Below are 26,044 nucleotides of genomic sequence, written 5' to 3'. Positions count from 1 at the left end.
CAACACCTTTTCTTCTACATTCTGAACAGCTATCTGGGCTGTTCTTATTTTTGGGCTATTCTGAACATTCAGATGTAGGTTTCTATATGGACATGCGTCCAGTTTTCTTTCACATATACTTAGGAGCAGAACTGCTGGGTCAAATTCATCTGTATTTTTTAAAGAACTCACTTTCCATGAAAGGAAAATAACATTTAAATCATATAATTATATAAACATTAATTTACCTGAGCTTAAAACTTTGCTCAAAATTGATCAAGCAATTAAAGTTTTAATTATTTAGTTTCAAAGATTTTTATTTATTTACTTTGAAAGTCAGAGTTACAGAGAGAGAGGGAAAGGCTGAGAGAGAGTCAGAGAGATCTTGCATCTGCTGGTTCACTCCCTAGATGGCTGCAATGGCTAGTACTGCGCTAGGCTGAAGCTGGGAGTCAGGAGCTTCATTTGGTCTCCTACATGGGTGACAGGGACCCAAACCCTTGGGCCACCTTCCGCTGCTATTCCCAGGCCATTAGGAAGAAGCTGGATCCAAAGTGGAGCAGCTGGGATACAAACCAGCACCCATATGGGATGATGGCACCACAAGCAGCAGTTTAACCCACTATGTTGCAACGCTGGCCCCACAAGAAGTTTTAAATGTTAATATTTATTTTTAAATCAAAGAACAGACTACAGTCTAATTTCCTAAAGAAGGTAAGGCCTTATGAATGTGAACAGTGTAGTGCCCTTTAGAATCCAACAGAGGGTGACTCTTCTCTTTCACTTAGAAGGAAATGTCACATCCCTAGAAAAGCTGTTTTAAAAAACCTGATGATACAGATATTGATTTATTCTAAATTGACCTTTTAACAACGATTACTAGCTAATGCAGGTTTTCAATTTGCTAAACTCTTTTTAACATTATTGTTCCCAAACTGCTTCTGATTTTTAAAAATGCTACACTTTAATTAATGGGAAGTAACTTCCTGTGCACTTGCTAGCAACATTCAGAATTGGACTGGGGATGCTTTATGACTTTGGTGGACTCTAAGTACTTTTGCTTTCATGGACTCTTTATTCTATAAAAATTATTAAAAATATATTGTATTACTGATTTGGTAGACAGAGAAATATATCCACATTATGTATAATACAACATAACATTCAGCATGTTATAACATTTTCTTTAACCTAAAAGTTCTTTTTTTTCTTCTGAAATTTTTAAATCAGAAGTGTTGTGGGCTGGTAAAAATATTATGACCTGTAACCTCTGTGGCAATTACGCATCACGAATCAGCTAGGCTCGGGTATGATATACAAGACAACACACAAAATCTGTCACGTTGAATGATTTTGTGCCAACAGAAGGGGATCGACTGCAGCAAAGCCCCCTCTGTACCCCACTGTGGGGTTCCTCCCCTCCTGCACTGCCTACAGCCCCTGAGGGCCTCTCTTTGTGATACCTAGATCCAGCCCACGTGCACTCCTCAGAGTACGAGCAGGTCCGCACATCCCAAACCCAGGCTTTTACATTCAGAAAGTGCTCTGAATTTGCCATTGTTTTTGAACTGGAATCCAGCTTGCCCCCATCTTCAGGAAGGCCTATCTATAGAGTGATACAGGTGAGACCAGACTGCAGCAGCCCAAGCCACTGGTGATAAAGGTACAGGAAGAGCCTGGTGTGAGTCTGGCTTAGAGCTCACTGAGGGACAGTGTACCTGCTAACCTAGAGGGAAAAAGGGCAGGGGGTGTCATGTTTCTCTCTCCTTGAGCACCCAGCACCAGTGTCCTGTAACTAGCTGAGAGAGGGCAGGCACCATTTAGGACATATGCAACAAGTGTGCCAGCTTGTATCTGTTCCACCAGCAACCAGCCAAGAATAGATGCCTGAGTTTGGCTGGGAGACTTGACAAGGGGCTGGTGCTTGTGACTTTGGGATTCTTCTGTGCTGGGACAGACTGTGAAAACACTGTGGCTGCGTGGGAGGGCATAGGGTGTGGCTGGGTCTCTGAGCAGTCGCTGTGGGCAGCTCCACAAGCTCAGGGCTCCCTGACTGTCTGTTCAGTCATTGCTCTGGGATCTGTGCTCACACTGAGGATGGCAGTGTGGATGAATACTGCACCCACTGGGGCTAGCACCTGAACACTGGTCTCCTTGGAGGAGAGGAAGTGGGCATTGAGACTACGCCAACAGAATTGATCAAACCCTTCCCTCTGATTAAAAAAAAAAAAGACTCACCACTCCCAACTTGAGTGTCACCTTGGATACTCCCCTCACCCTGGAGCACAGAACAGAGCTCCTGGGCACAAACCTCTGGGTACGCACTGACAGAGCAGACACTTCCAAAGCCACAGAGACAAAGTCCAGATAAAAGCCATAAAAGCCATCACAGGAGGGAAAAAACCAAATGCCCAAACATAAACATGGAAACTCAAGAAACAAGAAAAAGGAAGACAACATGATGCCCCCAAAGGAACACAACAACGTGCCAATACTAGAATGTGAAAATGAAGAGATTGAAGAACTGATGGAAATGGAATTCAAAAAATTGATTGTAGGATTATTTAGAAGTAATCAGAAACAAATCCACAAATAAAGAAATCCATACATGACATGAATGAAAAATTTTCCCATGAAATAGATTTTAAAGATAAATCCAAATGCAATATTGGAAATGAAGAATTCAATGAATCAAATAAAAAATGTGGTGGAGGCCGGCGCCACGGCTCACTAGGCTAATCCTTCGCCTTGTGGCACCGGCACACCGGGTTCTAGTCCCGGTCGGGGCGCCGGATTCTGTCCCGGTTGCCCCTCTTCCAGGCCAGCCCTCTGCTGTGGCCAGGGAGTGCAGTGGAGGATGGCCCAAGTGCTTGGGCCCTGCACCCCATGGGAGACCAGGAGAAGCACCTGGCTCCTGCCATCGGATCAGCGCGGTGCGCTGGCCGCGGCAGCCATTGGAGGGTGAACCAATGGCAAAGGAAGACCTTTCTCTCTGTCTCTCTCTCTCACTGTCCACTCTGCCTGTCCAAAAAAAAAATGTGGTGGAAAGCCTTAACAACAGACTTGGGGAGGCAAAAGAAAGACTATCTGAGTTAGAAGACAAATCTCTGGAAATTTTAGTCAGGCCATAAAAGGAAAAAGAAAAAATTAGAAAACTAAAAATTAGTGCTGGACATGTATGAGATACTATCAAATGACACAACATGCAGGTCTTAGGAGCTCCTGAAGGTGTGGAAAGAGAGAATGGATTAGAAGGCCTTTTTAGTGAAATAATTACAGAAAACTTCTCTATTTTGGATTAAAAAAGGAATGTCCAAATACAGGAAGCACACAGAATTCCTAGTAGACATGACCAGGAAAGATCTTCACCACGACTCACTGCAGTCAAACTCTCCACAGTAAAACATAAAGAAAAGTTTCTAAAATGGGCACAAGAGAAACGACAGATTACTTTCAGAGGATCTCCAGTTAGACTCACAGTGGACTTCTCATCAGAAACTCTACATTCTAGGAGAGAATGGTGAGATATATTCTAACTTAACAGAAAAAAACTGTCAACCCAGAATAGTGTAGCCTGCAAAGCACTCATTTAAGAAAGAAGGTCAGGGGCCGGCGCTGTGGTGCAGCGGGTTAAAGTCCTGGCTTGAAGTGCCGGCATCCCATATGGACGCCAGTTTGAGTCCCAGCTGCTCCTCTTCTGATCCAGCTCTCGGCTATGGCCTGGGAAAGCAGTAAAAGATGGCCCAAGGACTTGGGCCCCTGCACCCATGTGGGAGACCCAGAAGAAGCTCCTGGCTCCTGACTTCAGATCGGTGCAGCTCTGGCCATTGCTGCCATCTGGGGAGTGAACCAGTGGACAGAAGACCTCTTTCTCTATCTCTATCTCTCTCTGTAACTCTGTCTTTCAAATAAATAAAATAAATCTTTAAAACAAAATAAAACAAGAATGAAGGTGAAATAAAGAGTGTCCATAACAAACACAAATTAAAAGTATTTGTCACCACTTATTCAGCCTTTCAAAAGATGCTTAAGGATGTGGTATACATAGAAACACAGAAACATGGTCATCACTACAAAAGTAGGTGATGGCAGAAAATCTCCCAGTAAAAGTACAAAGGGAACCCAAAGTAAACAATAGGAATATGTAAGGAAAAATGGCAGGGCCAAGTTATTACTTATCAATAGTCACCTTGAATGCAAATGGCCACAATTACTCAGTTAAAAGATATAGACTGGGGGCTGGCACTGTTGTGTAGTGGGTAAAGCCTCTGCCTGCAGTGCCAGCATCCCATAAGGGTGCCAGTTCAGTCCTGGCTGCTCTACTTCTGATCCAGCTCTATGCTATGGCCTGGGAAAGCAGTACAAGATGGCCCAACCCACGTGGAAGACCTGGAAGAAGCTTCTGGCTCCTGGCTGCAGATTGGTGAAGCTCTGGCCATTGCGGCCATTTGGGGAGTGAACCAGCAGAAAGAAGACCACTATCTCTCACTCTCTCTGCCTCTGCTTCTCTGTAAATCTACCTTTCAAATAAAATAAATAAATATTTATTTATAGATATGTAAATATATATATTTATAGATATATAGATTTTCTAGATATAGACTGGCTGAATGGGCTAAAAACAAAACCCATCTGTTTGCTGCCTACAAGAAACACATCTCACCAACAAAGATACATGCATGTGAAAGCAAAATGATGGAAAAAGATACTCCATGCTAACAGCAACCAAAAAGGAGCTGGTGTAGCCATACTAATATCAGACAAAATAGACTTTAACATAAAAACTGTTAAAAGAGACAAAGAAGGGCATTGTGCAACAATTAAGGGATCAATTCAACAGGAAGATGTGACTATAATAAATGTATATGCACCTAATTACAGGACACCTGGCTATTTAAAAGACATGTTGATGGATCTAAAGGGAGACATAGCTCAAACACAATAGTAATGGAGGACTTCAACGTCCCACTTTCAGCATCAACTACACAGATACATCAACTACACAGAAAATCAGCAAGCAAACAGCTGAGTTAATCAACACTACAGACTAAAAGGAACTAACGGATATCTATAGAACTTTTCATACTACAGTGGCAGAAGACACATTCTTCTCACAGTGCATGGAACTTTCTCTGGGATAGACCACAGTCTAGGCCATAAACAGAGTCTCAGCAAATTAAAAAAAAATCAAAATCATATCATGCATCGTCTCAGATCATAGTGGAATGAAGCAGGAAATCCACAACTTAAGAATCTCTAGAAAATTCTCTCTGTCTCTCTCTCTCACTGTCCACTCTGCCTGTCAAAAAAAAAAAAAAAAAAAAAGAATCTCTAGAAAATATGCAAACACATGGAGACTGAACAACATGCTCCTGAACAAACAGTGGGTCATAGAAGAATTCAAAAGAGAAATCAAAAAATTTCTGGAAACAAATGAAGATGACAATATAACATATCAAACTTACGGGATATAGCAAAAGCAGGGTTAAGAGGAAAGTTTAGAGCAATTGGTGCCTACATCAAGAAATTGGAGACACCAAATAAATGAGCTATCAGTGCATCTCAAGGACCCAGAACAACAATAACAAACCAAACCCAAAACTGGTAGGAGAAAAGAAATTAAAATTAGAGAAGAAATAAACAAAACTGAAACAAAAACAATACAAAAGATCAGTGAAATGAAGAGCTGGTTTTTAATAAAAAATAAACAAAATTGAGAGACCATTGGCCCAACTAACCAAAAAAAGGAGAGAGAAGACTTAAATCAATAAAATTAGAGATGAAAAAGGAAATGTAGCAACAGATACCACAGAAATAAAAAGAATCATCAGAAATTATTACAAAGAACTGTATGCCAACCAACTGGAAACCTAGACAAAATGGATAGATTCCTGAACATATACAATGTACCTAAATTGAGCCATGAAGAAACCAAAAACTTAAACAGACCAATAACCAAGACAGAACTTGAATCAGTAATAAAAACCTCCCAACAAAGAAAAGCCCAGGACCAAATGGCTTCACTGCTGAATTCTACCAGACATTTAGAAGAACTAACTCCAATTCTTCTCAAGCTATTCAAAACAATTAAAAGTGAGGAAGTCCTCCCAAATTCTTTCTATGAAGCCAGTTCACCTTAATTCCTAAACCTGAAAAAGATACAAATGAAAAAGAGATCTGCAGACCAATTTCTCTAATGAATATAGATGCAAAAATCCTCAAAAAAAATAATAGCCAATCTAATCCAACAATGTATCAGAAAGATCATTCACCTGGACCAAGTGGGATTTATTCCTGCTATGCAGGGATGGTTCAACATTCACAAATTATTCAATGTAATACATAATATTAACAAACTGAAGAACTAAATCTTTATGATTATCTCAATAGATGCAGAGAAAGCATTGATAAAAATGAAACACCCTTTCCTGATGAAGACTTCAAGCAAATTAGTATAGAAGGAACATTCCTCAATACAATCAAAGTAATTTATGACAAACCCATGGCTGGTGTACTATTGAATGGGGAAAAGTTGGAAGCATTCGCACTAAGATCCAGAACCAGACAAGGATGCCCACTCTCAACATTGCTATTCAATACAGACCTAGAAATTTTAGGCCATTAGGCAATAAAAATCAAAGGCATACAAATTGGGAAGGAAGAATTCAAATTATTCCTCTTTGTAGATGACATGATTCTATATATATGAGATCCAAAAGACTCCATGAAGAGGCTATTGAAACTCAAAAAAGAGTTTGCTAAAGAGGCAGAATATAAAATCAACACACAAAAATCAATAGTTCTTATATAAATACACAGGGCCATGACTGAGAAAGACCTTCTAATATCCATAGCATTCACAATAGCTGCAAAAAATTAAATACCTTGGAATAAATTTAAATAAGGACATCAAAAAATCTCTACTAGAGAATTACAAAATATTAAGAAAGAAATAGAAGAAGATACAAAAAAATGGAAAAGTCATTCATGTTCATGGATTGGAAGAATCAATATCATCAAAATATCCATACTACAAAAAGCAATTTACAGATTCAATGCAATACCAATCAAAACACCAAGGACATTCTCAGATATAAAAACATGATGCTTAAATTTATATGGAAGCACAGGAGACCTCCAACAGCTAAAGCAATCTTATATAACAAAAACAAAGGGTGAGGCATCATAATACTAGATTTCAAGACATACAACAGGGCAGTTATAATCAAAACAGCCCGGTATTGGTGCAAAACAGATGGATGGAGCAATGGAACAGTATAGAATCACCAGAAATCAACCTATGCATCTATAACTAACTTATCTTTGAGAAAGCAGCTAAAATCAATCATTAGAGCAAGAATAGTCTATTCATCAAATGATACTGGGAAAATGCATAAGTATGAAGCAAGACTGCTACCTTACATCTTACACAAAAATTCACTCAAAATGAATCAAAGATTTAAATCTATGACCTGATACCATCAAATTGTTGGAGAATGTAGGGGAAACCCTGGAAGATTTTGGCATAGGCATTCAGCAAAGTAAAGAGACAATCGAAGGAATGGGAGAAAATATTTGCAAACTATGCAACTGATAAAAGATTAATATCCAGAATATACAAAAAGCTGAAGAAATTCAACAACAACAACAACAACAAAACCCAGTTAAGAAATGGGCAAAGGGAATTCCAATTCAATCCTATCAAGGTAGCATGTACCAATGCCATCTCACTAGTCAAAGTGATCAATTTCAGATCATAATTGATCATAATGATAGGATTAAGAGTCAAAGGGATCACATAAACAAGACTAGTGTCTGCTAACACTAACTGATAGAATTAAAAAGGGAGAGAATGATCCAACATGTGAAGTGGGACACACAGCAGACTCAGAGAATGGCAGATGTCCTAAACAGCACTCTGGCCTCAGAACCAGCCCTTAAGGCATTTGGATCTGGCTAAAAAGCCCATGAGAGTATTTTAGGCATGGAAAGCCAAGACACTCTGGCAAAAAAAAAAAAAAAAAAAAAAAAAAAAAAAAAACCTAAATGAAAAATCTCTGTGAGTGAGACCCAGCAGAAAAAAAGGGCCATCACAGAGGAGGTAGCTTTCTCTGAAGGGAGGAGAGAACTTCCACTTTGACTATGACCTTGTCGAAATAAGGTCGGAGTTGGCAATATCAAGAGGCTTCCATAGCCTTGGCAACTCATGACAAGAGCCTTGGGTGATTACTGACACCATAAATAAGAGTGTCAATTGTTATATCAACAACAGAAGTCACTGTGCACTTACTCCCCATATAGGATCTCTGTTCTTAATGTGTTGTACATGTGAATTAATGCTATAACTAGTACTCAAACAGTATTTTATACTTTGTGTTTCTGTGTGGGTGCAAACTGTTGAAATCTTTACTTAGTATATACTAAATTGATCTTCTGTATATAAAGAGAATTGAAAATGAATCTTGATGTGAATGGAATGGGAGAGGGAGCGGGAGATGGGAGGGTTGCGGGTAGGAGGGAGGTTATGGGGGAAAAAAACTGCTATAATCCAAAAGTTGTACTTTGGAAATTTATATTTATTAAATATAAGTTCAAAAAAAAAAAAAAGAAAAGAAATGGGCAAAGGCTTTACATAGGCCTTATTCAAAAGAGGAAATTCAAATGGCCATCAGACACATGAAAAAAGGCTCAGGATCACTAGCCTTCAGGGAAACGCAAATCAAAACCACAATGAGACTTCACCTCACCCCAGTTAGAATGGGTCTCATACAAAAACCAACAAATACTAAATTCTGGTGAGGATGTGGGGAAAAAGGTATCCTAATGTGTTGTTGGTGAGAATGTAAACTGGTACAGCCACTGTGGAAGACAGTATGGAGATACTACAGAAATCTAAACATAGACCTACCATATGACCCAGCAATCCCACTCCTGAGAATTTACACGAGGGAAATGAAATCAGCATCTGAAATAGTTATCGGTACCCCCATGTTTACTACGGCTCAATTCACAATAGCTAAGATATGGAATTAACCCAAATGTCTGTCAACTGAAGACTGGTAAAGAAATTATGGGATATGTGCACCATGCAATACTACAGAGCGGTAAAATATAGAAAGGAATTCCTCTAATTTGCAACAAAATGGATACAACTGGAAAACATATTTAGTGACATAAACCAATACCCAAAGGAAAAGTACCATATGTTCTCTCTGATCTGTGGTAACCCTAGAACACCTAAAAGGTAATTTATAGAAATGAAGTAGACACTTCGGGATGTGATGTCTTTGAACAGCCCTTGTCTCGACTGTTGAGGAACAGTTTTTTTTTTCATACTATTTATTGAAATTTTTACTTAATATAGGGTTAATCATATGCATATAAAGTTAATTGAAAATAAATCTTAATAAAAAATAAGAATGGGAATAGGAGACGGAAGAAGAAGGGTGGGAGTGTGGGTTGGATGGTGGGTAGGGTGAGAAGAATAACTATGTTTTTAAAGTTGTATTTATGAAATGCATGAAGTTTGTATACCTTAAATAAAAGGCTTCTGAATAAAAAAAAGTTTCTCTTCTCTCTTCTCTTTCAAGTACCCATCCTATATCTATTCATATGTGCTAACAGTTAAAGCAAGATTTAAGTAAACAAAAATGCCAAAATATTTGTACACTGATATTTAAAATTGTAATCCATTGTTTAATGTTTAATAAACCATTCCTTACATTTTTCCTCATCTTTTTGAAAAAAAAATGAATTTCCTCTTTCTATTAATGTTTTCCTATAAGGAAGATATCATATACTGAAGTGACCAATAAACAATAAACACACCAACACGTACTATACTTGGTAGAATGTGAAAAATGGAAAGAACAGAATTGAATATTTTATTATCTAGTACATACCTTAGATTATCTAGAAAACTTCCTTTTGCAGAAATAGTTTACACCAGCAACAAATTAATCTTTTTTGATGGGTGACAGTTATCTTTTCACAAAGTCATCTAGAAGGCCAAATAACACCCTTCACATGATTCTACAGGTAGGTTTTTGTATGATGTGAAATGACATTATTTTCTACAGTCTACAGCTCCTAACCTCTGTATTGCCCCATATTTCTCTAATGCTAATTCCATGGAAATTGCAGACTAGATAGGATAGTGAATAATTCACCAGGGAAGCTATAATTACACCAAATTGTTCAGGAAATACAGTCAACTTAAAAAAGAACACCGTTTGAAATCTTGGGAAACTATACAAAATTAAGCATTCTCGATTAATATAGTGTTTGCCAACTAGAAAGTTAAAAAAAACTTGTCTTTCATAGAATGGCAGATGTCCTAAACAGCACTCTGGCCTCAGAATCAGCCATTAAGGCATTTGGATCTGGCTGAAGAGCTCATGAGAGTATTTTAGGCATGGAAAGCCAAGACACTCTGGCAAAACAAAACACAACACCTAAATGAAAGATCTTTGTGAGTGAGATCCCAGTGGAAAGAACGGGCCATCAAAGGAGGTATCTTTTTCTGAAGGGAGGAGAGAACTTCCACTTTGACTATGACCTCGTTTAAATAAGATTGGAGATGGCGAACTCAAAATGCTTCCATAGCCTTGGAAACTCATGACAAGAGCTTTGGGTGATTACTGACACCATAGAGTGTCAATTGTTAAGTCAACAAAAGGAGTCACTGTGCACTTACTCCCCATATAGAATCTCTGTCCTTAATGTGTTGTACAATGTAAATTAATGCTATAACTAGTACTCAGTACTTTACACTTTGTGTTTCTGTGTGGGTGCAAACTGTTGAAATCTTTACTTAATATGTACTAGATTGATCTTGTGTATATAAAGATAATTGAAAATGAATCTTGATGTGAATGGAATGGGAGAGGGAGTGGGAAATGGAAGGGTTGTGGGTGGCAGGGAAGTTATGGGGGGAAAAAGCCACTGAAATCCATAAGCTGTACTTTGGAAATTTATATTTATTAAAAAAAGTTCAAAAAAAGAAACTGCAAAAAAGTATATATTTTGCAGAGATTTATTGTAGAAATTGTCTCAAGTGATAAAAAAAAAAAACACAAAACCTGCCTTATCAGATGCACCAATATCTCAGTTTTATTGATTGGAGATCTGTATTGGAAACATGAATGCAAATTAAATAATATATTACTTACTCTCAAGAAAAAAGGAAATTTTTTCCCATAAAATCCGACTCTGAAGAACTCCGGTTCCAGGCGCTGCTGGTCCATAATTTTATCATACAAAGAGGCCTCCATCATCTGGGAATGCAGAGGAGATGTTCTCATCTCAACATTTTATCTAATTTTTCAGCTCTACCAACTTGCAGAACAGGACTATTTCTTCTCCAGCAAGGAAAATTTCATTTTAATTCAGTTGGCAGAAAGGAAGACTTGACTCCTTTTTGAAGGGTTTAAGGCAGGGCTCTGCAAATTTAGTCTTAATGTCCAGAGAGGAAGTATTTCCAGGTTGGCATCCTTATTGTCCCTGTCACAAATACCTAACTCTGTTAGACCCACAGGCTCCTGTTTGCTATTTCTGCTTTAAAAGATCAATGCATTACTGCATGTTATCACTACAAAAAGACATTTCTATGCACACAGAGGAAATGTCTTCTTCACAGTTGGATAGAAATTAACCTAAACTGTCAGAAGCAAAGCGTTTCTAGAGAATTCGTAGGCCAGACATACTTACCTGTGGACTTGCTTCCAGCACCTGGCAATTCAGGATATACGGAAGGTGCAACCCTGCCCATATTACACAGGGGTAGGCCAAGAAACCAAACCAAAGGAGGCCCATCGTGCAAAATGCTGTCTGGGCCTAAAGTTCTTAAGTGTGTCTTTGACAATGTTGATACGATGAAGCCTATAAAGCTTATGACTTCCCATTCATAGTTCCATCGTCCCCAGGGTTTCCAGGGAAGGACTGATATTGCACTTGGAGCTTCCGCCCTCATCCCCCTCCCTGTAACAGTGCCCTAAAGAGCAATTGGCACAGAGTGTAATGCTTTGGGTTTATAAAAATCTTAGCGACTATGATACCCAAGGGCTCTCACGGGTAAACATTGTAACCTCGTTTCTATTACTAGGACAGGACATCAAGAGAACGGCCACGTTTTCACATAAACCGGCAGCACCTGCCAGCCTCAGCAGGATGGACTGAAGCTAAAACAAGGTTCCTCTCTTTGGTTTCCACGTTAGGAGAAATATGGATGCAGTGCTGACATGAAATATGGTGCTAAAGTACAGAGCCAGGCCCTGCTAGCTGAGTAAGTTACTTGCAAGTGTAAAAGATTTTATGAGCTGTTAAAGGTTTATGGGTCATCTTTTAAATGGCTACCTTAAAATTAAAAGGAAATGTCATAACCTTTTTTTTAATGTATAAAACATGATGACCTTATTTTAGAAACCCTCAAGAGCTTAAACACTCATCAGGACCTGGTATATTACAAGATGACACTGAATACTCAGACTAAGGACTTGGAGGACAAGGACTGGTTTGAACCTCAAAGCAAAGAAGATAGAAAGTATTTGGCTGAGGGATACAGATCATTGAAGTTCTTGAACTCTGGGGTGTTAAGATCTTGGTTTAGATTTCACAAATAAAAATGTATTTCTCATACTAAAGAGAGTTGATGCCTACACAACAGGGCCTTAAATTATTTACAAATGCGTCATCTGATCATTTCTACAATTCACCTTTGCTGATTATGATACCAAGAATGGTATTTGTCACAGGGATTTAAGTGTAAGTGGGAAGCTCTTCAAACAGTGTAGAGATTTTGCACAATAAACTAAAACTTAATCTTGGATTACATTGTGTGTTTCAGATGCGGTATTTTGGAAACAGATCAATGGCTCATTTTTTGTCCATTAATCAAAAATGTTACACAGATCACTTTGGTATTTCTTTGCATAAATAGCTGAGTATGCCTTAAAGGAAATACTTATTGGAATACGTTTCTGTGAGGCCTATCGAGATGATCACAAAGTTTTCATAGAACCAGACTGGAAAGCAAATCAAAAAGGGATGCCACATCCAGATCAGTATATATCTAGGCACCTTACCCTCATCTTGCTCAGGTTCCTGTAGTCATAATAATTCTCATACTGCTCTGCAATCTTCCGGCACAAGATAATGCCATTCTCCCAACACTGTGGACAAATGAATGACATCAATATAACTACCCCACAACACTGACTTACTTTTGCCCAAAGGCAAGGACACAACTGCTTATAGATCAAGCAGCTTTGCTCTTTAATCTTTGAAACATGTAATAGCACCACCATGATTTTAAGCAGGAAAACACCACATAATGAACATGTAGACTATTAGACATCTCCAGGAAGTTGGAAATGATAATCCACCACAGTAATCATTAACATATGTGCATAAGCAATACTCTCTGCTGTTGTTTCACGATCATTATCTCGACATAAGTACTGTTCCACCTGGGCGAAACAGATGGATTATAAACGGGTTCTCAGTGCTGATGAGGGAACTGCACTGACCCATAAGGTCCAATTATCTGAGACTGGCACCCTGCAACTCAGCTAAGTTGCAATTGCAAATTCTGAGGGGTCTAACTCAGTTGGTTATTTCTGGCAGAAATGAAAAAAAAAAAATTCTTTCATCTAGCATAGGCCCAGCAGACTTTTGCTGCAAAGAGCCAGCCAGTCAATATTTTAGGATTTGAGAGTCATCCAGTCTTTGTCACAAGCTCTCAATTCCACTGCTATAACATGAAAGCACCTGTAGACGTGAAAGAACACAGCTGCATTGCAAGAAGAATTTATCTATGGACACAAATGTGAATTTCATGGAATTTTCACAAGCCACAAACTATTACTCTTTTGAGTTCTTTCAACTATTAAAAAATGTGTAAGTGATTGGTCGCTGTGGGCTGTACAGACACAGGCAGTGAGCCATTTGACCTGTAGGCCAATAGACTGTAACCCCTGATCAAGCACTGACTCCATTCTATGAAGACTGAGATTTGGTAACAGCTATGTCTGCAGGTAGAAATTTTATAGCAGGAGGATACAAAAAGACATTTTTTTGCTATTAACATAATAATATGTCAGTGTAGTTAGATAAATAATAAAGCAGGATATGGAAAGCAATTTCCTTGCATCAAATTTTTAGGGGTACCCAATTATGTTTTGTAAAAGAATGACAGCCACCAGTAGTATTTTAATTTTCTGTTTAACTTTCGCGATTTGGAAGATATATTTAAATCTCAGACACTTACCACCAAGCAACCAAAGTATTCAAATAAAATAAATAGTGGTGATCAGATTCACAGGTTTTTTATTTTTATTTTTTTTAATTTTTTTTAAGAGTATTGCAAGTCCTTGAAGAAAGAGGGCTTGAAAAAGTGAAGTGGTATACACAGAATCATGTTGTTAGGACAGTGAGGTTTGCTCAACACGCCAAGGCATCTCCAAATATATGAAAGGATCCCAGAAAAACCTGGGAGAAAATCCAGTTTCATTTATTTTATCTTTAAAAAAAAGTAAGTGGAATGAGGCAGAATGCATACTAACTTCAGGAAGGGGTGAGGATTCAGAGAATAATACCTAGGCACTGTGGTCTGTTTATGTCCTTCCAAAATTCACAGATTGAAATTCTAACCTCCAGGGTGACTGTCAAGAGGCAGGGCTCTTTGGGAGGTGATGAAGGTAGAGCCCTACGAATGGGATCAGTGGTCTTACAGAAGAAGCCCCAGAGAGCCACGTCCCATCACTGAAGAGCAAGAAGGCATCACTGAATCTTCCAGAGCCTTGATGTTGGACGTCTCAGTCTCCATAACTGTGAGAAACCAATTTCCATCGCTTATTCCCCACTAGTATATGGCACTTGTTAGAGCAGTACACAATGACTGAGACTTGGAGAGTCAAAACCTCTCGTGCAAAGTTTCCTAAAGTGCAATGTACAGTTCTTGCACACGGGAACATCCTGGAGTCCTTCAGACTGCAGGTTCACCAGACACACCTTCTTTATCAGCTTGTCTGGGCTGGGCTTGGGAATCAGCATTTGAACAGGCTCTTGTATGTATCTTACGCATATCAAACTATGAGGACCCCTGCTGGAGGAGGTGGGTGGCAATACACTAGAAAAGAAAGGGACACAACATAGTCAGTCTAGGAGAGATCTCAGGGTTGGCAGGGCAACTTACTTTGCCTCTGTCGAAGTTCTGGATGATGGTGAGGTGCAGGTGCTCCTTGCGTTGCCATTCCGTTTGCATGGGGTAGGTTAGGAACTCTCTGAGGGGCCGATCAGACCACTCCAGTAGCTCATCATACAACAGGAGAGTATATGCTGCCTCTGTAAATTGGGTAGGAATGCAATGTTTGAAGCAAGACCCCAGATCACTCCTACTCATTTGAGACTGGTTTTGACCAAATTGGAGAAAATACTGTTTCTGAATTTCATGATGCAGCAAACAAAAACAAAAACTAAACAAAAAACAACCAAACCCTGTATATAATATGTGCAATAGTAGGTTAATGAATGTTTATGACCCCTGCAAGATAAAAGTATCTGAGATCTGTATTGCATCTTTTGGTTTCCTGTACTTTGTTTCTCCCTTTTTTGTGTATTTTGTCAATGTCCATATGCTACAAGGTTGGTATACTACTGGCATCATAAAGATGTTCAAGGATATTTTGGCATAGCTGATTCAAAGATGCAGGGAAGACAGGCCTTTGCCAGGATGGTTCATTAGTAAGTCCCTTGGGGACTGACAGCACTTTCCAAAGGGCTTGCTTAGGAAATTAAAAATGGTAACTAAATTCTTCTGCATGGTAAAGGGCTGAAAAACTGCAGCTAGTGTTTGGGAGGGGGAATCAAGGGGCAGGTCGAATGTAGAAGGGGCAAAGAGAATATATAGGAGCTGAGTGAAGACAACAGAAAGAAAAAGTTTAATGACACAGTAAGGGATTGGAGAAAGTAGAGGTGTTCAGTGGGGCGGGGGGAGGACATTTTTGTGGTAAGACCCTCACAGTTGGCCCACAATTCTTCAGGAAGGGCTACTAAAAACAGTACATGCTGGTGCAGCTGGATTTCCTATAGAAAGAGAGGGTGATTATTCTGTAAGCACACAAGAGGAAATGCTGACCAGCATACTTAACACATACTTGACAAATGGGTAGTGCATTTAACAAAATATCTGCCATTAGACAGGTCTCTCCTTTTCCTGAATCATAAACATGACCAAAGAGATCGAGAGCAGGACCCAGAATTCATCATCATGGATAAGGACTACACTGATTTTTCCTTTAACATTGTAATGGTCAACTCATTTACTAACCTTAATAAAATGGACAAACCCTTACACTATTAATCCATTCAATCACCACTCCAGATGTCTTACAAAAGACACAATAGTAGCTTTTAACACAATATGAGAAGAAGTGGGAATTTTCTTCCTTCATGTATTTGCCTTTAGAGTAACTACACATAGAGCTCTAGATTCCCATGTTAAGTTCCAATGCTATGATTTGGTTAGCTCTATGCATAAAATAAAGTTGTAGCAAGAAAGGTCCAAGTCCTTATCACTTTCCTCACACCTCTTAAGTGTCAAAGTCCCAAGAGGCACAGTCTGAGATCCTTTTTCTCTTCAATTACCTTTTGTGAGTAAAAATTATTTCCTGGCTTCAATTACTGTTGCAACAGTTTTCATAACCCAACAGCATTCTCTTAACCGCTCCATGCAGTTTGTGCACTGTTACCAATATGATCTTTCCACACAAGTAATCATATGTCAGTAGCTAAAAAACAAATGCAGGTTTCCTAAAGGATCTGGTCCTAGCCAACCTCTCCACCCACATTCTCCCACTGTCCTTTGAAGAATCTCTGCAGGGAAGGAAGGATGGCTCCTTTCCAAAGCATTAGTAGCTGCTGATCCTCCAGCCCCCACAGTGAGAGCCCCTGGACCCCATCATCAGTTTTGAGAAATGAAGCAAGATGCTCAGACAAGCTGCCCAACAAGGACAAGGATGCCATCTGCTTCAAGGGCACCTTCTGATCCCCTTCTTGTGGAGGCTGGACACGCAGTGCACACAGAGAATGCCCACAAGGTATCAGGTAACTGCTGGATGTTGAAACAGAGCTCAAACACTTTAGCATGGGTTGCATGGAAGACTTCTCTGATCATACAGGAATGAGAATATCATATCATCAGACACGTGCTGTATTTTGAATAGGCTTCTAGTTTTCTCTGAACTCTCCAAGATGATCTCTTATGTTTAACTCCCTACTCCCATATCCTTATAATAAATGCTAACCATCTAAGAACCTCCTCCCTGACCCTGTGTCTGTGTTTTCTCAACCACCCCTTTGGTCTTGTTGGGTGAGCAAATTGGAGCTTCCTTCAGGCCCCGGGCCACTGACCAACTCCTACTTTCTGTTGACTACTTAGTTCATAAGTAATCCTTTCTCTTAAGTTGCCTGTGCATTTTCCCTAGCAACTCAGCACTCAGAGAGTGCCCTAGAGACAAACCAAACCGATCATTTCACAGGATCTTAGGAGGAATTCCCAGAAGGGTGGTTTACCAGGCATGAAGGTCAATTTCGTAGAAAAAGAGAGAATGATGACTTAGTGTTTAATGGATGCAGAGTTTCAGTTTTGAGGATGAAGAAAGTTCTGGAGGTAGATGGCAGTGTTGGTTGAATGGCAATGTGAATGTATTTAACACCATCAAGCTATGTATGTGTAAAATGATTAAGATAATAAATACTATATTATGCATATTTTATTGCAATAAAAACACAAATAAAGAGCAATGATTTCCAACTCCAACTGATTTCCTGATCTAGTGTGCCCTTAGAAGATCAATGGACTGCTGGAAAGTCGGGCATGGGTGAGTTGCCTTCAGGAAAGTCTGGGAAAACAAGGAGATATCAGCAGGCTACCCACGCAGGCAGACCTATGGCTGACGGTGCCAGAAGAAAGGTGTGAACACAACATACCTGTTTTAGAATAGCATTTGGGAAAATTACAGTATGCATCTGAGATCAATGGCGTGTGAGGAAGAAGCTGTAGAACATTTTTATTAAATAAGACATATTTATCTTTGAAGCATGAACACAACATTCCAATGAGGCTGATTTTGAACACATTAACAAACTGTAAATGTTTTAATATAATATGCTGCACACTTATTCTTCTGTATCTTTAGAAGACAATGTGTACTGAAAAGGGAAGAACGTATCACATCCAAAATTTCCAACAGCCTCTTGAAAAGTGTTTATAATTTTGAACAAAATTCTTCACCACATAATTAAATAGGGGCCATCTCATTCCATCATTGTAAGAAATGTTCAGTAAGGGACCCATCTGCTGAAACAAATAGTCCAGGGAAATAGTAGAGATGAATTAGCAATAGTGGGTATTGCTGCAGAAGATGAGATGAGGAGTTAAGTCATGTATCCTATAAAGATAGAAAAGTTTTCTCATGAACTTCAATTTCTCTAAGGACACATGAAAAAGAGGACATAAGAGAGAATAAACAGCTTTATGTGGAGAGAACTTATTTCTTATGACTTTGGGAAACATAAAAACTGCAAGTTGAGTAAAAAAATTAAAAGAAAAAAAGTTTCCATTTCTGAAATATAACCAGAAAAATTTGGACTTTGTTTCAGAGGACAAAAATAGATCTGTTACAGATCTGGAATAACTTGTCCTTGTTTCCCTTTCTCATTCCTTTTGTTATAGATTTTAAAATGAAACAAGTCTACTAGGTTGTAAGCTTAGTGATTCAACAATTACTAAATTGAAAGAGAAATTTTGCTCACTAGGTATTAAAACTTAATTAATGGGTACATTCATTAGTGATGCATTTATTTAAATCTCATACTGCTAGGCACTGTTCTAACAACTGAGAATACTGAGGACAAGAAAATATCAAGTCTTCCCTCAAAAACTCAAGGAACTCTACTACCTATATATACATATGCACACATATTATATATACATATGATATAAATTTCAGTATATGAATATATATACACTTCAATATAAATGCACTGAAACAGATACTCATCTTTATATATTATTCAAATATGGGAAAATGGAATCTTAAAATTTATCTTGGTGCAAACATTTAGCAATCCATGTATTCTTTTCATAATAGCATTTTCCATGAAGTTTTAAAAAACACTCAATGTACCAAAACAAAGGTATCTTAAATTAATTTTAATTTAATTTTTAATGAATTATTTGAAGTGCTTTTGCATACAAGATCTTATAAAAGAAGTCAGCCTTCAATATCTGGGGGTCTTTCCACAGATGAAAAATACCGGAAAAGGGGATAGAAATTTGATCTAGCTGTTAGAATCCCAGTTGGGCTGCCAGCATCCCACATTGGAGGATGAGGATTTGAGTCCTGGCTCCCCTTCCAATTCCAGCTTCCTGTTGATGCACACCCTGAGAGGCAGCAGGTGATGGCTCAAGGAGATCTGAATTGAGTTCTTGGCTCCTATCTTTGTCTTGGCACATCTTTGGCCTCGCAATTGTGTGCATTTGGGAAGTAAACCAGTAAATAGGAGCTTACACTCTTTCTCTCTCAAATAACTAATTTAACAATAATCTAAAAAAAAAATCCCCACACAATTCATTTGGGCTGAACATATAAACTTTTTTCTTCCTGTTATTCCCTAGATAATACAGCATACCATTTACACAGCACTTAGATTGTTTTAGGCAACATAAATAATGTAGAAGTGATTTAAAATGTATGTGAGAATGCAGATTCTATACAAATACAAAGCCATTTTGTACACAAAGATACTTCAAAAAGTTCATGGACAATGAATTGAAAGGCAAGTTCATTTTGATACAAAAGTTTTAAAGTCCATGCATACACGTGTAAGGGACGTGAGTATCCTCAGATTTTGGCATCTACAGTGGGTCCTGGAACCAATCCCTGGCATGAAAAGAGGGAAAAGTGTGTACAACTACAAATAAAAATGATATGGTAAGCACTTTAATGGAAATGTGGTGAAAAAAGAGATGGAAAGATCCAATCAGCCCATGAGAGAAGGGTGGAGGTGCGGCATGGAGTTGGTGAAGAGACTTCTGGGGGAAGAAGGCCTTGTCGTGCTGATCCTGAAAGATGACAGCTCTGTGGGACAGGAGCTGAGATGAGGCTGAACAGACAGATGTCGGTGCCTATGACAGCTGTTACATAAAGAATTTTTACAGGGGTTGGTGTTGTGGAGCAGCGAGATAGGCAGCTGCCTGTGATACTGTCCTCCCATTCTGGAGCATGGGTTTAAGGCCCAGCTGCTGTTTCTGAGCAGCTAATTCTCTGTTGTTTTGTTTTGTTTTTGACAGGCAGAGTGGACAGTGAGAGAGAGAGAGACAGAGAGAAAGGTCTTCCTTTGCCGTTGGTTCACCCTCCAATGGCCTCCGTGGCCAGCGCGCTGCGGCCGGTGCACCGCGCTGATCCCAAGGCAGGAGCCAGGTGCTTCTCCTGGTCTCCCATGGGGTGCAGGGCCCAACCACTTGGGCCATCCTCCACTGCACTCCCGGGCCACAGCAGAGAGCTGGCCTGGAAGAGGGGCAACTGGGACTAGAACCCGGTGTGCTGGTGCTGTTAGGTGGAGGATTAGCCTATTGAGCCACGGCGCCGGCTAATTCTCTGTTAATGTGCCTGGGAAGGCAGTGGAAGATGACCCAAGAACTTGTGCCTTTGTCATCCATGTGGGAGACCCAGATGGAGTTCCTGGCTCCTGGCTTGAGCTGGGCCCAGCCCTGGCCATTACAGCCATTTGACGAGTGAGCCAGTGGAAAGAAGATTCTCTCTCTCTCTCTCTCTGTCATTCTGATTTCCCAATAAATAAAATAAATCTTGAAAACAACAACAACAACAAAAGCTCACAGAAGTGGTGGGTAAGTTTTTTCTTAAAGGGCCAGACAGTAAATAATTGGGGCCTGTGGGCCACGTGGTCTGCATTGCAGCTCACCAGTTCTATCATTGCAGCAGAAAAGCAGCCACAGACGATGTGAAGATGAGGAGGCACAGCTGAGTTCTTATAGCACCTCCTTTACAAACCCTCACGGCTGACCTGCAGGCTGTAGTACACCAACTTCTGTTCTAGAAAGTAATACTGGTTAAGAGGCAATTCGGACAAAGAAGAAGGCCTAACAGGCAGTGACAGGGGGAGCAATAAAAAGGAAATGGTTAGGAGAGACACAGGGGACTTCAAAAAGTTAATGGGAAATCCACATTCTTTTTCGATTTCATTTTTTCATGACCTTTTTGAAGTCTCCTCATCTCTTAGAAATAGAATCAACAGAACTTCATGAATGATGACTTGAAGGAGGATAAAAAGAGGAGTCTAAGATAAAAAGCTCGTCAACCCCTTCTCTAGTTGTAACCCTGCTGTCAATTTGTGTCTTTTACAAAATAAGGTTTAAATTCTTTATTCAAGATCTGTCCTAATTGAACCAACATCAAGGTCTCCAGACTGAGTCGACAAGGATGCTAACAACAGAGATAGTGGGGCCTTAGTGAGAGGCGGTGTTTAACTCTTTCAGAAAGGATTTCGTTACTCTTCTCTTCAAATTTTTTCATGTTTTTGAAACGCAGAGGGAGGGAGAGAGAGAGGGAGAGAAAGAAAGAGAGAGAGAGAGAGAGAGAGAGGCATGAAGAGAGATCTTCCATCCACAGGTTGATTACAGTGTTTGCAACAGCTGAGGCTGGGACCAGGCGAAAGCCAGGAGCCAGGGACTCCATCCGGGTCTCTCACAGGGACCTAGGCACTTGGGCCATCACCATTGCCTTCTCAAGTACACTGCTAGCAGGAAGCTGGATCAGAAGTACCGTAGCTGGGACCTGGACAAGCACTCTGATGTGAGTCGCTGGCATCACAAGTCTTGGCTCAACCTGCTAAGCCACAATGTTTAGTCCCTCCTTTACTTTTTTAAAGCTGAAGTGAGAGCCATAATTCAGGAGTTCCTTGGAGGAACACAGTGGCAAAAGACAAGGATCTGTAGTTCTAAAGTTTAATTAAATGTTTCTGGTTCTGGTTAACATGGAGTAAACACATTTCATTCCATCTTTCCCACTAACCACAATTAAATACTCTGGATGGAATGAATGGATGGAAGAATGACCAGACAATGTTGAGTTCTGTTTTTATTTTTATTTTTTGCTTCCCACATCTCTTGGCTTGGAAATCCCTATGTCTTAGAAGTGGAAATGGGAATGGACAGAAACAAATTCAAGAAAAACTTCTCTAGTCAGAGGCCTGGGAGAAAGACTCCCTGAGGGCTGGATCTCCTTATAGTCTTGTGGCCCCTAAGCAGGAACAATGCCACCAACTACAGTGGAGGCAGCAGAAGCAGTGTCAGGAGCAGCAGCAGCTTCAAGAGAATTAGGAAGCTTTACTGCCCAGGCCCCAGCAGACCAACTGTGGGGAGTCTATTAGAGAGCTGCGGGCTACAGAGTGCAAGGGTTTACGCAGAGGCCTAAGTCAGCCAGGATAAGGTCTGTGCCGTGAAGATGTCCAGCAGTCAGTTCCCCTTACAATGTGACTTTTCAATAAACTCTAACTGGGACCAAGGAAACATCTGTTGTACATTTAGAGGGAATAGAAGCTTTATATCTTGGGGGAAAGTGATTAATGACTCCATTGTCTGAATAATTAACAATCTTATCGTTTGCCTCTCCCTGAATACAGATAACATTGGAGTATGGGAATGTTGGGTACTCTGTTTAATTGATAATCAAGTCTGTTGACTATTATCAGGCACTCTTGGATTTTAATATGATTGATAACCACACAAAAATCTGTTTTGCTTAAGCCTGATTCAACGTGCCCTGTAAGAAAAATATAAAACCTGGCCGGCGCCGCGGCTCACTAGGCTAACCTCTGCCTTGCGGCGCTGGCACACCGGGTTCTAGTCCCGGTGGGGGCGCCGGATTCTGTCCCGGTTGTCCCTCTTCCAGTCCAGCTCTCTGCTGTGGCCCGGGAGTGCAGTGGAGGATGGCCCAAGTGGTTGAGCCCTGCACCCCACGGGAGACCAGGAGAAGCACCTGGCTCCTGCCATCGGATCAGCGCGGTGCGCTGGCCGCAGCGCACTGGCCACGGAGGCCATTGGAGGGTGAACCAACGGCAAAGGAAGACCTTTCTCTCTGTCTCTCTCTCTCACTGTCCACTCTGCCTGTCAAAAAAAAAAATATATATATAAAACCTATAACCAAACCCAGACTCATGGAACAGCCAACTCAGGTAATTGACTGGTTGTTTCCAGAATTAAATCCTCAGTTTACTTGCTAAATAAACTCTGATATTGAGAGGCTGAAGTTGTGGTGCAACAAGTTAAGCTGCTGCTTGGGACACTGGAATCCCACATGGAGAGTTCCTGGGATGTGTCCTGCCTCTGCTCTAATCTAGCACAGGATGGCCCAAGTACTTGAGTCCCTGCCACCAATGTAGGAGACCCAGATGGAGTTCCTGACTCCTAGCTGCAGCCTGAGCCAGCCCTGTTTTTGTGGCTATTTGGGGAGTGAACCAGCAGATGGATGATCTCTTTCTCTCTCACTCTTCCTTTCAAAAAATATTTTAAAAACACAAAAAAATTTTAATATTTAAAAAACACACAAAAATTCCAACATTGATTTTTTTTTTTTTTGACAGGCAGAGTGGACAGTGAGAGAGAGAGAGACAGAGAGAAAGGTCTTCCTTTGCCATTGGTTCACCCTCCAATGGCCTCCGTGGCCAGTGCACTGCGGCCGGCGCACCGCGCTGATCCGATGGCAGGAGCCAGGTGCTTCTCCTGGTCTCCCGTGGGGTGCAGGGCCCAAGCGCTTGGGCCGTCCTCCACTGCACTCCTGGGCCACAGCAGAGAGCTGGCCTGGAAGAGGGGCAACCGGGACAGAATCAGGTGCCCCGACCGGGACTAGAACCCGGTGTGCCGGTGCCGCAAGGCAGAGGATTAGCCTATTGAGCCATGGCGCCGGCTCCTAACATTGATTTTCTAATCAGACTCTGATTATATTGGTCAAGAGTGTGAAGCGGCTCCAGCTTAGTTTTGTAGCCAGGGTCTGAGGAAAGAAATCCTTGGGAGCTGGGGGAAATGGGGAGGATCATAGAGGAGAGGGAGCTGAGAATGAAGTCTCAGGTTCATTTCCGAGGTGACTGTGTGTAGAAGAGACCACTATCAGCAGAACCCGTATCAGGGCCCAGATCTCTTCTTGGGAAGCACAGTGCAGGAGGGACAACAGTAGAGCAAAGGCTTTGAAAACTAAAGTAACATTAGAATCACAACCTTTGGAAAGTAGTTCAAGACCTGGATTTGAACCTAACTATATCTCTATCATAATTTTTAAAAAGTCGACATTCCCCTGAAGTCTTTAACAGAACCAGTGTCACATAACATAATATTCAAAAGGCCCAGGATATAATCCAAAATTAGTTGACATTCAAAGGACCAGAAAACTAAACAACTCTCAAAGGGAAAAAGCAATTAACAGATGCCAACTCCAAGCTGAGTCACAAGTGGGAATTATAGACAGGACCATGAAGCAGCTATTATAATCATGCTCCAACAAAGTAAACGTGAAAACTTGAATGCATGACAAGGTAAAGGTCTTTGCAAAGAAATTAAAGTTAAAAAAGAAAATAAGCACATGGAAAATTTGGAACTGAATTATATGAAAACAAAAATAAAAATTTTACTGGAAAGGCTCAATGGAGATGACAGAAGAGAAGCAGTGGTCTTTGAAGACAGACCAATAGAAATGATGCAATTTAAACAATACAAAGAAGAAAATGAGAAAATCCCAAAAGGCCTGACACTCATGCCACTACAATCCCAAAGAGAGGAGAAGGATTGGGGAAAAAACAATATATTTGAGGAAATAATGCCTGAAAACTTCTCATATTTAGTAAAGGAAATAAATATACAGATCTATGAATCTCAGCAAATCCAAACATGTTACACACTAAATGAAAATCATACTTATACATTTTATAAGCAAACCACTAAAAACCAAAGATAATACCCTGAAAGCAAGCAGAGAAAAGTTACACGTTACAAATGGGGGAGTAATTTAAATGACTTCAGATTTTGCATCTGAAGCCATGGAGTTCAGAAGACAATGGAACTATATATTTAATATATAAATTTTTGAAAATATAAATTATATAACATATATGATATATAAATATTACATAAATTTTTATTTTTAAAATTTTATTTTAAAGGCAGAGAAAGAGAGACACAGAGAGATATCTTCTACCTGCTGGTTGACTCCCCAAAGGTTCACAATAGCCAGGGCTAGGCCAGGCCAAATCCAGGATAATGGAACCCCATCTAGGTCTCCCACTTGGGTTGCAGAGACCAAAGTACCTGGGCCATTACTTGCTGCCTCCCAGGGTATGCATTAGCAAGAAGCTGGATAGGAAGCAGAAGACCAAGGACTTGAACCAGATACTCTGATACATGATTCAGGCTTCCCAAGTGGCTGCTGCAACAAATGCCAGCTCCAGAACAATATTTTAACTTTAATTTTATTTTTTAAAGATTGATTTATTTATTTGAAAGGCAGTTACAGAGAGAGAAAGACAGAGAGAGGGAGAGAGAGAGATATCTTCCTTCTGCTGGTTTACTCCCCAGATGGCCTCAGTGGCCAGGACGGGACCAGGCCAGGAGCCAGGAGCTTCATCTGGGTTGACCATGTGGGCACAGACACCCAAACACCTGGGCTATCCTTGGCTGCTTTCCCAGGTGCATTTGCAGCGAGCGGGATCAGAAGTAGAGCAGCCAGGACTTGAACTGGAGCCCATATGGGATTCCTGCATCCCATTAAGGTGGCTTAATCCATTGTGCTAAAATGCTTGCCCCTAGGACAATATTTTAAAGCACTGAAAAAAAGAGAACTGACCATCTAGAATTCTGCAACTAGCAAACACATCCTTTAGAAATAAGGTTGCAATAAAGACATTCTCAGATGAAGGAAAACTAAGAAATTCTTCATTACTAGATCTACTTTAAAAGAAATGCTAAAACAAGTTCTTCAGATTAAATAATGAAGCT

General features: G+C 40.2%; 1 protein-coding gene across 7 annotated transcripts in view; it reads right to left on the bottom strand.

Annotated features, from left to right (window-relative positions):
* DOCK4 (dedicator of cytokinesis 4) overlaps window positions 1–26,044 on the bottom strand; it is a 520,558-nt gene that overhangs the window by 36,139 nt on the left and 458,375 nt on the right. For all 7 annotated transcript variants that reach the window (XM_051849661.2, XM_051849660.2, XM_017342765.3 and 4 more), the window contains 3 exons: window positions 15,173–15,321; window positions 13,062–13,148; window positions 11,151–11,255 (listed from right to left, as the gene is read on the bottom strand). In XM_051849661.2, the coding sequence (XP_051705621.1) occupies window positions 11,151–11,255; window positions 13,062–13,148; window positions 15,173–15,321 (341 nt within the window). The remainder of the gene's footprint in view (window positions 1–11,150; window positions 11,256–13,061; window positions 13,149–15,172; window positions 15,322–26,044) is intronic.

This window comes from Oryctolagus cuniculus, chromosome 3, assembly GCF_964237555.1.
Source record: "Oryctolagus cuniculus chromosome 3, mOryCun1.1, whole genome shotgun sequence".
In the NCBI taxonomy this organism is placed as follows: Eukaryota; Metazoa; Chordata; class Mammalia; order Lagomorpha; family Leporidae; genus Oryctolagus; species Oryctolagus cuniculus.
Note: the sequence above shows the minus strand (reverse complement) of the source record. Positions and strands in the feature narration are given on the sequence as shown.